Source organism: Squalius cephalus, assembly GCF_949319135.1.
Source record: "Squalius cephalus genome assembly, chromosome: 24".
NCBI classification, from domain to species: Eukaryota; Metazoa; Chordata; class Actinopteri; order Cypriniformes; family Leuciscidae; genus Squalius; species Squalius cephalus.
This window is the reverse complement of record NC_137145.1, coordinates 30,025,706-30,041,323: the sequence shown is the minus strand read 5'-3', so window position 1 is coordinate 30,041,323 and position 15,618 is coordinate 30,025,706. Positions and strand designations below refer to the sequence as shown.

Here is a 15,618-nt window from a genome sequence, read left to right as displayed (position 1 = left end):
CAAAGATATTTAAGCTAATGTATGAGGCATAGGCCTACGGTGAGTTTCATTCATTTACGATGAGATGCGCTCTAGTTATGCAAGTGAACGCGGCGCACCGGCGCCTCCATGTCACGGTTATTATATTGTCTGATATTTGCTTTTTATTTATTAAATACATGATGAAACATTTATTAAAATTAAGATACAATTTCTACAAAATGAAATTCGTTTTAAAGAAAGGCTTTATACAAAGCAAAAATTAATGAAGTGGTAAAAATCATGTCTGACGATTTACAATTAATTTATTATTGCAAATGTTTATTGCTAATGTTTATTGCAAATGTTTTTAATCTGGTCTGACGATTTACAATTAATTTATTATTGCAAATGTTTATTGCTAATGTTTATTATTGCAAATGTTTTTAATCTGTTTAATAAATCTCATAATGATGGCACATCAATATATCATAGTCATAGCTTTTATTTCTATCTCAAATGATTGGCGGTTGGTCAGGGGGTACTTGGCAAAGAATTAAATACAGTTGGAAACGACGTAGAGCATTAATAACACAGACTGTTAACAATTGTTTTTAATTAGGCTAGTATTTAAACATTCTCTATGATAAAAAAATGTTTGTAAAAAATATTTTAATAACACGGTTTTGGCGGTTATAGAGTTCTAATGACGGTGTTCAACTATAACAGTGTTACTCATTGCGCGGCTCGCGAGCCTCATGCGGCTCGCCAAGCTTTAATTTGTGGCTCGCATGGCGGTAAATATAATACGTTGATATGATAATGCATTCACTAGAGATATTTCATAAAACCATTAATAACAAGTAGGGCTTTAACATAACCCTTTAAAAACTAAAAGTGTCAGCTCTATTACAAATAATTTCGATCGGATTGAAAGGGATGGTTTATCGAGAGAACGTGAAAAAACTTGATCGACTGAAAACCGAAACTGAAAGGACGACGTATATGACGCGCCGAACAAGCTGTTCTCCTGATAAATAAAGTGTCACATAAATGAGTGTCCTGTCATTCTATAATTCTCCTTTCACTCAGCATCTGTGAAGTGAAGCAGGACAACGGCTCACCAGTCCTTGTTTCAGATTATCATACAGGTGACTGGTTTTGGGCATTTTTACTGCGTGATAAATACAAACAGCACGGCACAACGGTTCATATGTTCATATTCCGATTTGAATCTTTTTACTTATAAACACGCACATCAACCCGATCATGTATCACATCACGATGTTTAGCGTTCATGTAAACTACAATACATTCAGATTCATCAATCGGAATGAATTCAGTCCGACTGAAACAAAAGTTGTGCATGTAAATATCCAGTCTCTGCAGAGATGCCAGTTATATGGCGGTCTTTCCATCTCTTAACGCTGCATGTGCTCTTGGTTGGTTAGATAGGCCTACAAGATGGGCTAATGTAGAAAAAAATAACTTAAGGTCATTCTGGGATGAATATTTTCTGGAAACCCCTTTTTGTTTTTTTTTGGTTTTTTCACTAAAGGAAATCATCTTGTCTCAGTTACAAATTTGACTGATAAATCATAATGTTTTTTTTCACCCTTTTGTATTTATTGCATTGCATATTGTATTGTTCAGGGGTGACAGATTGATAGGCAGACATGGTATTTATGACTGGATGTAACTTTTTATACTTTGCGGTAAAATGGCTCTCCTACTGACTTTGTCCTATCAGTGCGGCTCGCATGAAAAATATAGTGAAGACCACTGAACTATAACCATCGGTCTCACAGTTATATACTAACCGTCACACCCCTAGTGATATCATCATTAAATGTGAAGGGGGCCCTGAAATATTTTCTTGGGAAAAAGGGGGTCTCAGACAAAAAAAGGTTGGGAACCACTGGTGTAGGGTGTTTCTCTGGGATCATCTGCTGGTGTGTGTGCTGTACCTGGCTCTCCGTCGGGGGTGCTGCTCGCAGTGCTGCCCTGGGACAGAGACATGCAGCTGGAGTCCTCGTCACTGGTCACGCCGGTCCGGCTCAACAGCAGACCAGCGTTCCTGCCGCCACCCTCGCCGGCTCTCTTCTGCAGCTCAGCGTCAGTGTTCACGCATACACTGGGATTCAAGACATCCTCTTCCTCTCTTTCAGCTTCCTTGTCTCTCGTCTGCTGTTGGTGTTCCTGATTGTTTTCCATCATGGCGGCAGAAGAGTAAATGAGAAGAGGTTCATCAGCCGCCCAGTCTTGCAGGTCAGAGCACAGCGCTTTCAGGGTCTTGTTCTTCTCTTCATTTCGCCGCTGTGAGTTCTGGTTTGGGTTTCTATCTGTGGATTCATTCTTGTTTTCAACCAGGTTGAGATTCTGGTCTTGCTGCTGCTGCTCTGCTAACTTGCATATTTGGTTCTGATCTTCCTTCATCCACTTGGTGTTGCTCTCAGAGACTGGAAGACTATGTTCATTTTCCTGATTTCTGCTCCATTCATCTTCCTGGTGCTGAATGGACGCATCATCGTTCTCTAGTCCTCCCATAATGCCTTTGAGGAGCTGGATGGAGGTTGTGCTGGCGTAGTTATGTCGACTCTTTGGAGAGAAAGAGGTTGAACCTGGAGTATCTTTCAGGCCCAACTTTCTTTCATAAGATAAGCAGACGTCAAGGGTCAGTGAAGGTGGGATGTACGTGTTTTCATTGAGCAGGTCTGAGGGGTTCTTCACAGACATGACACAGAGCTGAAACAACAACACACAAACACCTTTACTGTAACGCCATCAAAGACATGAACATTTCACACACAACTCACTGTGAAAAACATGCTAAATCCTGGGCACTAAAACTGGAGTAAATCATTTTACATTTCAGTTTTACTATTGTAGGATTGAGTGCGAAACAAACACAAATGAATCTTCCAGGTGAATTGTTCAAACATAATTTCTCACAGAACTGAACATTCCAGACACCAAATCACCAACCCCAGAGCCATAAAAGAAGGCTCCAGCCAGCCAGTCTCCGCTGACCAACGAAAACCCCCAGCTAAGAACTTTATGGCCATGCAAGCTTCAAAGAAGATGAGCCCAACTAAAGGAAGAACTGGTCAATGTGAGATAGCTTGGAAAAGAATGATTGGCTCAGAGATAGCACAATTCAGCCCGATCAAGATAACATAAGGAGCTGCTCGAGCCCACAACATTCCAGACCCCTCCTCCTTAAGGACCTCTGATAGACCTCAGGGTGTAAAATCGTTTCAAACCACAGAACTGAGATTTTACCTATAACATACATAAAATCATTCAAGAACAATTTTCAATGGACTTATAGATCAAGCATCATGCAACGACATGATTCTATATTGTTCCTACAATAGATGGGTGTATCTGACATGCTTAGATGCCATACAATTCATGTAATTGTTATAATTGTTAGATGTTTGAATGAAAATGTGTTGTGTTTCATATCAATATGATCGTATGTTCTTAATTCAAAGGATGGCTTGATTGAAATCTGTGGAAAATGTTTCGGATTCTTATAATAGTAATAATGTCTTAGCTGTGGCCTCTGTACTCTTTGCTAGAGCTTAGAGAGTAAGGAGAGCACAGATAAGCTTGATTTATGATAAGAAGTGAAGAGAACGCCACCTCCTAAATAAAGACAGTGTCTAATTGGTTAGAACTGATCCAGGAGGCTGGGCGGACATTTGAGTTTAAAATCATAACACCAGAACAAAGTTTAGAGTTTTAGTGCAGAACCAAAAATGCAGCGGGAGATGAAGATCTAAGACAGACAAGTAACCATGTAAAACGCGCAGACGAAATAACCCAAATCAAGATCTGAAGAACATGGGTTAAACAGCTTCATTCAAGCCATCATCTACTCTTCTCAATTTCCTTTCTTTTCTTAGTTTCCTTTCTTTTCCGTTGTGAGTCTCGGTTCTAAGTTAAGTTTTGCGACAAGATTTCGAGCCACGTTTCTTCTGCAAAGCCAGCTTCAAACAAAGACTTTCATTCCGCCAGCACGCCACGTGACTGACCACGTGACCCAGACATCAGGCACGCGGAGACCAGCCATCGAACGGACCGGGAAAACCCTTTACACGCAACAAAAAGGGAATCCCCAAAAGCAAAGACAAGCAAGTACTGCCTCCAGACTCTTAAACTGAACTGGTGTATTTGATACTGATTTAATAACCTAGGAAATGCTAAAAGGGTTAAACTAATGATTGATGGTTCATTCAGGTTGTGTTTTATAAGTGCATAGAAACTTGGGATTACATCATCTCACTCTTAAACTCACTCTTAAAACTTAATCTTTCCTTACTCTTTCTTTCTGCAACGCGTATGAATGTGTGTGTCTGTGTTAGATATTAGTTGTATGTGTTAGAATAATCAATAAAGTCTTGTTTGTATTTTAAAGAGAAATATTACTTGTGTTATTGTGCTTACAAATTTAATGTCTTAAACTTCTGATCTAAGTTACCTTGCTAACTATATAGTGTTTCACTATAGTTCAGATATTTATATCCTTTGCAGAGTTGATAATTACAGCCAGTTCAAATGAACCGCGAACGAGTCATTTGCTCGGTTGTAATAAGTGACTCTTTTGAATTCCCTATAAATTAATTAATAATTCCTTTGAGCTAAATTGTAATCACTACAAATTACAAATATCCTACACTATTCACAGCTAGGGATGTTATACCCTGATTTGTCTCAGCACTGACAAAAAACCTTCAGATGGCAGGGTTTTTCCTGCATAGAGAATTATGAGGCGGCCGCCTCCGTCAATTTCCGTGCCGCCTCCGGCTCTCGACAAAACTCGGACAGACAGTCATGGTCAGATACACTTTTTCCACCGTGACGGTTCTGTTGCGGTTACCGCATGTGTCCATTCTCAAACCCTATAGTGCTGCTGCTGCGCGAAGTGCGCGGATAAGTAATAAAAACATTCTATTCCAATTAATCGAGGGTGGATGACAGATAAATAATTTTGTGTTGAGTTTAATAAAGACACGGAACTCTCATCACGGTAAAACGCAATGAATGTGCGTCACTTTACTTTCGAGACCGCGCACATCAACGCGCTTCAACAGGAAATCATCGGCAGCGCTGCATAGGATTTGTTCAAGAATGTCTCCAAAAAAGTGTGTTTTTGGATGTGAGGGATAGCTTACCGTGTCCAGCTTTCTAAAGAACACAGTGTTACAGGAACAGTGGATGCCGTTTGTTTTTCCGGGGCAGCAACGGAGTGTACCAAGTGCGGTTGTGTGTTCTGGTCATTTCAGTGACGAATGTTTTATTAACAAGGCTCAGGTCGACGCTGGATTTGCAAATCGTTTGCTATTAAAACGTGGAGCGGTCCCAGTGATAAAAGACCCCATTCATGTAAGTACAACTGGATCAGATTTATGTCTTTTGCTGGAAATCAAGCACTACCGCTGGACTCTATAGCTCCGCCTCCAGGACTTCGGCTTTTTCCGGAGAGAATCGGAAAGCTGTATTTTTCTATTATAAATATAATAAAACTAAACACTTTTTGGATATATTAAGGATGCACTACTACTCTATAGGTACTCAAGATTAACATGAGATTAGGTGAAACTGTGCATGTTATGTACCCTTTAAGTGAATGTAAATATCCATTTTATTTAAATTTTTGTTTTCAAAAATCAAATGTTACAGGAGTGACATCTCTCCTGAATTTATCCGATTTCCATATACTGTCTACTTTCTTTGTTCTGCAGTTCTATCAAATAACGTGTTAGACAGATCAGATCGTAAACTAATGAACGAGAAACTAAACTAAAGAATGCGAGCGCTGTGAGCTCAGGCTGGCGTTCTCAGCGCCGTCAAAATAAAAGCCACAACAACAAGCATGTCTTACATCACTTCAGAGTTCCTACCGGGAAAGCGTTCCTGAGGGAACCACCCTGGTGGCTAGTTAGCGACAAGCGTTTTTTGAAAGACATAAAAGGTGCAAATAAAATAATAGACAATGAACATTATTTGACATTTAGAAATAGTTTTGGCGATTTGTCCTACTGTGCCTATTGATTTCTGACATGCACAGATAAATGACTTTTATTTTCAAAAAAAAAAAAATCTTGGGTTATTTTTCTACCCAAATCCTGGGTTGAGCTTTTGGGTAGATTTTTTTGGGTTATTTTTTTCAGTGTTTGGGTAGTTTTTGTGTAACCCAGATCCTGGGTCAAACGTAACATCCCAGTGGTTGAGTTATTTATCGCGGGCTTTTGGCGACCTCTTCAGGAGAGAGCAGTGCAGCTCTGTCAAATTGTTGCATGTCTTTGGTAAAATACAGGTTTGTGTACATTTTATTTGATCTATAAAAGTTAGATATTGTTCTGTATATTGTTTAATTTTATGCAAAGCAACATACAGGGGCATCGCGATGTGAGTCACCTTCATTAGCGTCTGTCTTTTCGCATGATGGAAATCCCTGATGCCTTGCATAACAATTGTGACCCTGGATCACAAAACCAGTCACGAGTCACACGTATATTTGTGGCAACAATACATAGTATGCAAAATGATCGATGTTCTTTTGCCAAAATGCCAAAAAATCATTAGGATCTTAAGTAAAGATCATGTTCCATGAAAAAATGTTGTTAATGTCCTACTGTAAATATATAAAACATTTCTTTTTGTGAGTGAATGCAGCACAATCGCCAACATAAAATGAAAACTTTAAAGTCCCTGTAAAGGCAATTCTAAAAAAAAACTAAACACATTATAAATGTTAGAAATGTATTGCTAAAACATATTACAAAGACTATGAACTGTGAAGTACTGAATTGTGGAGTTAGACCGTTAAACAGTTTTTCACCATTGCTGTGTTCCGGATTTTTTGGGCGGGGCACACTGGAGCCCCTGAGCTCCTGGCCCCACCCCTACTTGATGACGCACTGGAGCCGCTGAGCTCTTGGACACGCCCCTACTTGACGCACTGGAGCCCCTGAGGCTGGCCCCGCCCCTAACAATATAAATACAGCACATTCACATCAGTTTGCCGCTCGTGAGTTACTGTCAGTACTAGGGCTGGGCGATATATCGGCATTTACTTCACAGAGCCGTAGTTAACTGACAAGCTGAGCCATATCGCATTAATTATTGTCGCAGGCGATACATCCGCGATAATTACAATTATCAAAAATATTTACAATTAAAAACATGTATGGCTTTGTAAAACCAATTAAGCTGCTAGGAGCATCCATTCCGGCTGTAGCGGTGACAGTTGAGTGGGCGTGGTTTCAGCGCAGCCAGCGGACACGCCCCCAGCGTTTGAGAGCAGAGACTACTGCCCATTTTTTCAAGATTTTGATCGCTTATTTTATGTACTTGCCGGCTTTTTTTATTATTCAAATTTGGCTGGGTGGCTAATAACACATTTTTCTGTGGTGTGACAAACTCAGAACACATACTTAATTTTGACTTTATAGGGACTTTAAAGGAGATTTTCTCAATGTTAAGATTTTTTTGCACCCTCAGATTCCAGATTTCCAAATAGTTGATCTCGACCAAATATTGTCCTATCATAACAAACCATACATCAATGGAAAGTTTATTTATTCAGCTTTCAGATGATGTATAAATCTAAATTAAAGTCCAACTGAAATCAAAATTGACCCTATTTACTTTGTTAGCGCATATTACTAGTCTTGTGTTGAGAAAACTCTCATTGAGTTTTTTGAATCTAGACTAAGATGGCGCCAGTGTGTGTGGCCTGCCGTCTGTCTCTGCTTGCGCTCTGTGTGTTTGTGCTGTATGTATCACTTGTTGCTCTGAATGTCAACTCTCTGCTGGTGTACAATCGCCAAACACTGCTGGATCCACGACTTTACGCCGAAGTTTTAGTAAAGTCGGATCATTCTGGACGTGGGAATTTACCCCCGTTCCTGGCGGGAATCCCTGCTCACCTATGCCGCCTCCCGCACCCACTTCCTCGGCGTAAGTGCACCCGTCGTCGGGGTAGACGTAGCGGTCGGCTGGTGAGGCTGAAGGCTTCTGTGGTGGACCTTTCTTCTGCTCCTTGGACCGAGTTTGGAGGCGTGCGTGGCGGCCTTATTTCCCGGCGCTTACTGGAACCTGACGACCCCTGGCTGATACCTGTCGTTGGCCCGGATGATGGGTTTCAGGCCCGCGGTCCCTGCTCTCCTCGACCCCCGCTGGCGCGGGGTGAATCACTGCAATCTGCGGCCTATATGTCGGACGCCCCGGACAGCTGATACCGCAGATCCACCGGTTCCTGCCAGACTCGGTCTGGTGAACGCTAGATCACTAGCGAACAAGACTTTTATTCTAAAGGATCTCTTCACTTCCAGAGAATTGGATTTTCTCTTTGTGACTGAGACGTGGATGACTGTTGGTGAGTCCAGCGCCTTCATTGAACTATTACCACATGATTGCTGTTATTTTAACTCACCTCGGATGTCGGGTCGAGGAGGAGGTACAGCCACTCTTTTTAAGAGTTCTTATAAGTGTAAGCTGCAATCTCCGTCATCCTCTTTTACCAGCTTTGAACTCACTTTATTTGTGCTGGGTCACCCTCACATCGTACTGTGTGCCGTGGTCTATCGACCTCCGAAGTACAACAAGGACTTCATAAATGAGTTTTCTGTTTTTTTGGCTGAAATTATGCCTAAATATGACCGTGTCCTTATTGTCAGTGATTTTAATGTTCATGTATGTTGTCCTGATAAGCCAATGGCAACGGATTTTTTAAACCTTATTGATTCTTTTAATCTTGTACAGTCTGTGTCCGGACCTACACAAGAACGCGGACACACACTTGATCTTGTTTTATCTTATGGTCTGCCTGTTCTTAATCTTGAGATATGTGATGCAACTTTCTCTGATCATATGGCCGTTTTGTTCGAGGTTGCTCTTGCCTGTAATACTACAGTTAGATCTGCTGCTGCTATTCGGCGCTGTCGTATTATTAACCCTTCCACTGCCGCTCAGTTCTCCACTGCCTTCAATCTTAGCTGCGTCTTTACTGAGACTGTCTCCTCTACTGAGGAGCTCAGTTCATGGTTTCACTCCACCTGTAAGCATGTAATAGACACTGTGGCTCCATTAAAAACCAGGCAGCCAAAAATCAGATCTGAGCCCTGGTTGAATGACGCAACCCGGGCTATTAGACGTGAGTGTCGCAGAGCTGAACGCCGGTGGAAGAGGGACAAACTGCAGGTGTTTTTTGAAATGCTTAGGGACTGTTGGCGACGCTATCAAATTACTGTGAAAGCTGCTAAAAGAAAATATTTGTCGGAAATCATCGTGTCAAACTGCCACAAGCCTCGCATCTTGTTCAAGACTATCGACTCTGTCCTGAATGACCCACAATCTGTCAGTATGGAGTCCTCCCCTGTTGTTTGTGAAAATTTTCTTCATTTTTTTATCAATAAGGTTTGTTCTACTAGGGCTTTAATTTCCCCCTCTGCGTATGACCCTTCAATCTCTGTCACCTGCTCTGCTATTTTTAACCAGTTTGAGCCTGTGACGCTGTCGTTCGTACAGGAGATTGTTGGTCATATGAAGCCCTCAGGTTCTCCAAATGATGCTGTCCCTGCGCGATTTTTTAAGGAGATCTTCCCTACTGTAGGTCCTTATGTTACCTCAGTCATTAACAGTAGTCTGTTCTCAGGTGTGGTCCCTTTGAATTTTAAACATGCAGTGGTGCAGCCACTGATTAAAAAACAAGGGCTAGATCCTGCTGTTTTTTCCAATTACAGACCCATCTCTAAACTCCCTTTTTTTTCAAAAATCATTGAGAAAGTAGTTTACGGTCAATTAATGGCCTTTTTGGAACACCAAAATATTCTCGAGATTTTCCAATCTGGTTTTAAATCCCTGCATAGCACTGAAACAGCACTTTTAAGAGTTTTTAATGATATCTTGTTAGCTACAGACTCTGGTGATTCTGTGATTCTCGTGCTTTTAGATTTAACTGCTGCCTTCGACACAGTGGACCACGATATCCTAATTTCTCGCCTGGACCAGTGGGTGGGTATTAGAGGTGTGGCATTGGATTGGTTCAGGTCGTACCTGGCCGATAGAACGTTTTGTGTCATCCTCTGCTCCCCTCTCATGTGGGGTCCCACAGGGCTCAGTGCTTGGCCCTCTCCTCTTCTCTCTTTACCTACTCCCGCTTGGCTCCATAATTAGGAAGCATGGGATTCTATTCCACTGTTATGCGGACGACAGCCAAATTTATGTACCTCTTAAGAAAAATGACACCAGCTCTGTTACTGCATTACTGAAATGTCTGGATGACATCAAGGCCTGGATGTCTTTTAACTTTTTAAATTTTAATCATGATAAAACAGAGGTGATGGTTTTTAATGGATCCACTGGAACCCCCCTGCCAGATCTTGGTCCCCTAACACAGTACATGAAACCCACAATTACAAACCTGGGGGTGAAGATGGACCCCGATTTTAAACTTGAGAGCCAGATCAGGTCTGTCGTGAAATCAAGTTTCTTTCACCTGAGGCAGCTGGCCAAAATAAGACCAATTCTTTCCAGACAGCATTTTGAAACAGTAGTCCACGCTTTCATAACCACTCGGCTGGATTACTGTAACGCACTGTATGTGGGGGTCAGTGCGTCGACCATCTCTCGGCTACAGATGGTACAGAACGCTGCAGCTCGACTTTTAACTGGCACAAGAAAACATGAGCACATTACCCCCATTTTAGCCTCACTCCACTGGTTGCCCATTCATTTTAGAATTAACTTCAAAATTCTTCTTTTTGTTTTTAAATCCTGCAATGGTCTTGCCCCGCTATACCTCTCTGAGCTTGTACAATGTTATACTCCTTCCCGGTCTCTCAGGTCAGCAGATCAGCTGCTCCTGAGAGAGCCTAAAACAAAGCGGAAGCTCAGAGGGGATCGTGCCTTCGCAGTTGCAGCTCCAAAACTGTGGAACAGTCTGCCTCAGCACATCAGACAGGCCTCCTCTCTGTCTGTTTTTAAATCCCACCTAAAGACCCACCTCTTTTCTTTGGCTTTTAACACCTAGTAGGAAGTTGACTTCATTGATTTATTTTATCTTAAGGATTTTATATTTATTTGTTGTTTAATTTTAAATTTTGTTACTTTATCTATTGAGTCCATTGTATTATTATGCTTCAGTTTGTTATTTATTATTATTGTATTTGTATCTTTGTGTGCAGCACTTTGGAAACCATGTGTTTATTTAAATTGTGCTATATAAATAAAATTGGATTGGATTGGATTGGATTGGATTGTGGTGAAAAATTTATCCGTGCAAGTTAATACACAGAAAAAAATTGTTTGCCGTCGTAATCTTTAATCAAAGTCTGAAAAGTTACTTCCGGTCTAGAATGGCGTTCCTTCTCTGATGATGTAGGTTTGACGGCTTGGGTTGGGAAATGCTTAAAGGGGGGGTGAAATGCTCGTTAATCTTGAGTACCTATAGAGTAGTATTGCATCCTTCATATCTCCAAAAAGTCTTTAGTTTTATTATATTTATAAAAGAAAGATAGGCTGTACCGAGTCTTTCCGGAAAAAAACGAGCGGCTGGAGGCGGGCCTTGTGGGCGAACCTAAAGCTGTGCTAATGCGCCAAGCTAACAACAACACACAGAGACATTTGAAGCAGTTTTACTCACCACTAGGGTTGGGTATCGAGAACCGCTTCCATTTTAGAACCGGTAACAAATTCCCAAAAACCGGGTATTCGATAAGACGCACGCATTTCGATTCCTCTTATCGATTCCTGACTATCCGTTATTTCAAATGTAGGCGCCCGGCAAGCACGTTCATAATAGAAGCGTCATGGGCCATGGGCGCGACGAGCATACGGTGCGTGGCACTCGTTTTTGCAGGCGCGCGCACCTATGCCTCATCGAGATGAAAATCTCAACTTTTCAGAATGGCGCAAGCGGTGCGCAGGTCAAGTGACAAAAACCAACCGACCTTTCTGTAACATCAAACGCTCGGCTGAACAGCTGATCATATCTGAACAGGGCGGGTTTTTATTTCTCATCTCCATAAATATATCTAGTAGCTAGTGAATGGTTGGGTTGCATAGCAACGACAGACGCCACAGGAGCGCAAGCGCTTGTGGAAAGAAGGAGAAAGCGGCGCGGCCGTGCTTTTCCATATGTGAACGGTCCCTAATTCAGGAATCTATGTGGCTTAAAATCATTTTTGTTTTGTTTAAAATGGAGATCACGATTACATACATCAGACAACTACTCAGAATAACATGTTTAGTCAATTTTTTTTTTAAATAGTTTGAATAATTAATTCAAACACTATTAATTCAGTGTCTCATAAATACTTGTTTAGTGAATGAATGATTCGCCGTTTTTGACCGAATCTCTCAAGTCTAACTCAATAAATAATTAAATGAAAGAAAAAAAAAACAGTCGATTTTTTGCCACACTGCTGGAGTAATAATGTAGGCTAATCAACACCTTTATATGAAGAGACTCCTTTCACTTTAGCCATTTTATTGGTTATTGCTTAAAATTGGCAAGAATAAAAGGTAGAAATATTTTTTCTTCAAGTATTTGCCCTTTTTTTTCTCCCTCCAAAAAATATTGGAATCGGAAACAAGAATCGATAAGAACCGGATTCGATAAGCAGAATCGGAATCGGAATCGCTAAAAATGAAACGATACCCAACCCTACTCACCACGCGGTTCCAACGCACGACCGACCGCGAACCTTTATCATTGTGACTGCTCGATCCTTAAGCATTAGACGATCTGCAAATCCGTCGATCTGGGCTTTGTTTATAAAACAATCATCATCGAAATGCAGGGAACAAACAGTCTTACACAACTCTGTTGATGATGCTCTGAAAAAACAAACTCCATCCACTGGTCCCTTAAAGGAGAACTCCGGTCAATTTTAACATTGAGCTCATTTTATTGTACATTTGGAGTGCTGTCAATACAGAGAACAACTACAAAAATCGGTGTTGCCTACACCGAGTTATTCTATTTTTAAAATTTGCACCCTGTTGACTTCAATGGGGCAAGTACTAAACCTGCTTTTAGGCTCTTAACATCCTTGATGTGTCATTACAAGTGCACAGAAAATGTGAGTGATTCCTTCTGAGTGAACACGAGTGAATCTGACTGCAGTAGATGTAAAAGATATGTATAAAAATGATGTTATTTAAGCCAGCGCAAATACCTGTTTACATCCTGTTTTTCGGTTGAAGTCCAAAGTAGTCGATTGCCGAGTTCACGCGCGTGATCATAGGTAACTAAACCTATGCGCGTGAACTCGGCGATCGACTACTTTGGACTTCAACCGAAAAACAGGATGTAAACAGGTATTTGCGCTGGCTTAAATAACATCATTTTTATACATATCTTTTACATCTACTGCAGTCAGATTCACTCGTGTTCACTCTGAAGGAATCACTCACATTTTCTGTGCACTTGTAATGACACATCAAGGATGTTAAGAGCCTAAAAGCAGGTTTAGTACTTGCCCTATTGAAGTCAACAGGGTGCAAATTTTAAAAATAGAATAACTCTGTGTAGGCAACACCGATTTTTGTAGTTGTTCTCTGTATTGACAGCACTCCAAATTAGGGATGGGCATAATTAATCGACGATCGATAATTGATCGTTAAGAATTTCGTCGATCACGTTTATTTGTTATCGATTAAACTAATGCAGGTTGCGTTGCGTAGTGTGAGTCTTGAAGCAATGGAATTAATTTTAGCGCGGAGGTACCTGTGCATCCCGGCAACGTCAGTCCCCTCAGAGCGGGTGTTTTCGGCGGCTGGACTGGCTGTCACCAGGTTGCGGTCGCATCTGATCTCAGATCATGTCAACATGCTTATCTTTCTCAACAGAAATCAGTAGACTGGTGCAGAAGTTCTATGGGAACTTCATGCGTTTTCTCAGATCGGATAGCTATCTGATTTATCAAAACGATTCCATTTACACCTGGTCACATAAATGTGATTTTGCAAAAGCAAAACGGATATAAGTCCGATCTTGAATTCCCGCGCTACATGCATATTTAAATTGTTGCACGTCACCGAAAGCAACTGATATGAGCTGCATTTTTATTGATCATCATCAGCGAAAATTTCTAAATCAAAGACCGCAACAAGATATTGCGGCAACAGCCCTGGTAAGATCATTTCGGTTCTTTAATGAAGATGATTGTGTGTTGATGAATGACTTTCACTTTGATTTGCGATAGTTTGCACGTTGGCTTGATGAATAGATGCTCATCTGTGGTGATGCGTGTTGAAGTAGCGTCGTCATATCTGGCTATAACATGACATATAGCCTATAACACGCTCTCACACGTTTATTTCTTAGCATTTTTGGGATAAGTCAAATTTACACATGTGGTTTCAACAACCAGATGCATTTACACTTGTCCAGTTTCGTCTGGAATGCGTCTCAGATCTCCTCCTGAAGTGGTTTGAGCGATCGGGTTTAAATCCGTCTCGAATGCGTTTCGGAGGGCATTTACATTTGGTCTTTTCACGATCGGATAGCTATCCGATCACAGAAAACGGATGAAGTGGCCATGGGTAGAACGCCGGCTCGCAGCTGCAGGTTCCGCTGTTTTAGAGCACCGCAGGGCATATCTTCAAGTCTAGGCTACCGAACGTCCAGTTTCACTGCCACAAGTTGATCTTCTTGTAATAAAGATCTCATCGAGGACAATCAAACTGTATTTTTGTATTTTCATTGCATTTTTAATTTATAAAAAGTTAAAGAAATAATGAATTTCAATATAAAAATATTAATGATTAATCGATAGTCGATCGTTAATTCTCCCGACGATCGACTAAGAAAATTTAATCGAATGCCCATCCCTACTCCAAATGTACAAAAAAATGAGCTCAATGTTAAAATTGACCGGAGTTCTCCTTTAACGCTGGGTTCTTTGGGAATCTGTGCAGGGTTGTCTTGCCCTGGCAACCAAAAACACACTTCTTTGGTGACTTCCAAAAGCCGCGCTTTGATGGCAAACTGCTTTCGCTCTCTTGCTCTGGTCTACGAATTATCAAACAAACCAGTGGTTGTGTGGAGTTTTAGTGTGGAGGTTTAGTTTAGAGGATTCAAGTGAATCCGTAAACATTATTTACTGTATGAGAAAAAAAATAAAAAAAATAAAAAAATAAAGAGAAAAAACGCTAGTACAAAAGTACAAATGAATCAACCCATTATGCTGGGTAAAATTAACCCAACATGTGATCCATCCTATATTTACCCAGCCCTTTGGTTTAAAAACAACCCAAATTGGGTTGTTTTTAACCCAGTGTTTTTTAGAGTGTGCCGTTTACTTTCGTTTTATTTATTTTAAAACTTCCGTTTACCGTTCACTGGTTCGCCCTTCATCCCTACGTTTTGAACTTTGTTACATTTATATTTTAAAGCATTTTAAAAAGCACATTAAAATAAAATGGGCCTCTGAGTGAGTTGACGTAGTGTAACAGCGCTTCTGGGTTGTACGTCAGAACGTAGGCTCACTATTGGCCGACTGGTCGTGTGTGATGCTGGCTGCGCTGTTACACTACGTGAACTCACGTCAGAGGCCCAAACAGAAGAACATCAAGAGTTGACTAAAGTCGTTATTTTATTTTTATTTTTGCGCATAAAAAGTATTCTTGTTGCTTGATAAA

General features: G+C 40.9%; 1 protein-coding gene across 2 annotated transcripts in view; it reads right to left on the bottom strand.

Moving 5' to 3' along the window:
• Positions 1 to 15,618, bottom strand: part of apbb1 (amyloid beta (A4) precursor protein-binding, family B, member 1 (Fe65)) — a 110,672-nt gene that overhangs the window by 84,504 nt on the left and 10,550 nt on the right. For both annotated transcript variants that reach the window (XM_079860639.1, XM_079860640.1), the window contains exon 2: positions 1,926 to 2,703. In XM_079860639.1, the coding sequence (XP_079716765.1) occupies positions 1,926 to 2,694 (769 nt within the window). In that variant the 5' untranslated portion in view covers positions 2,695 to 2,703. The remainder of the gene's footprint in view (positions 1 to 1,925; positions 2,704 to 15,618) is intronic.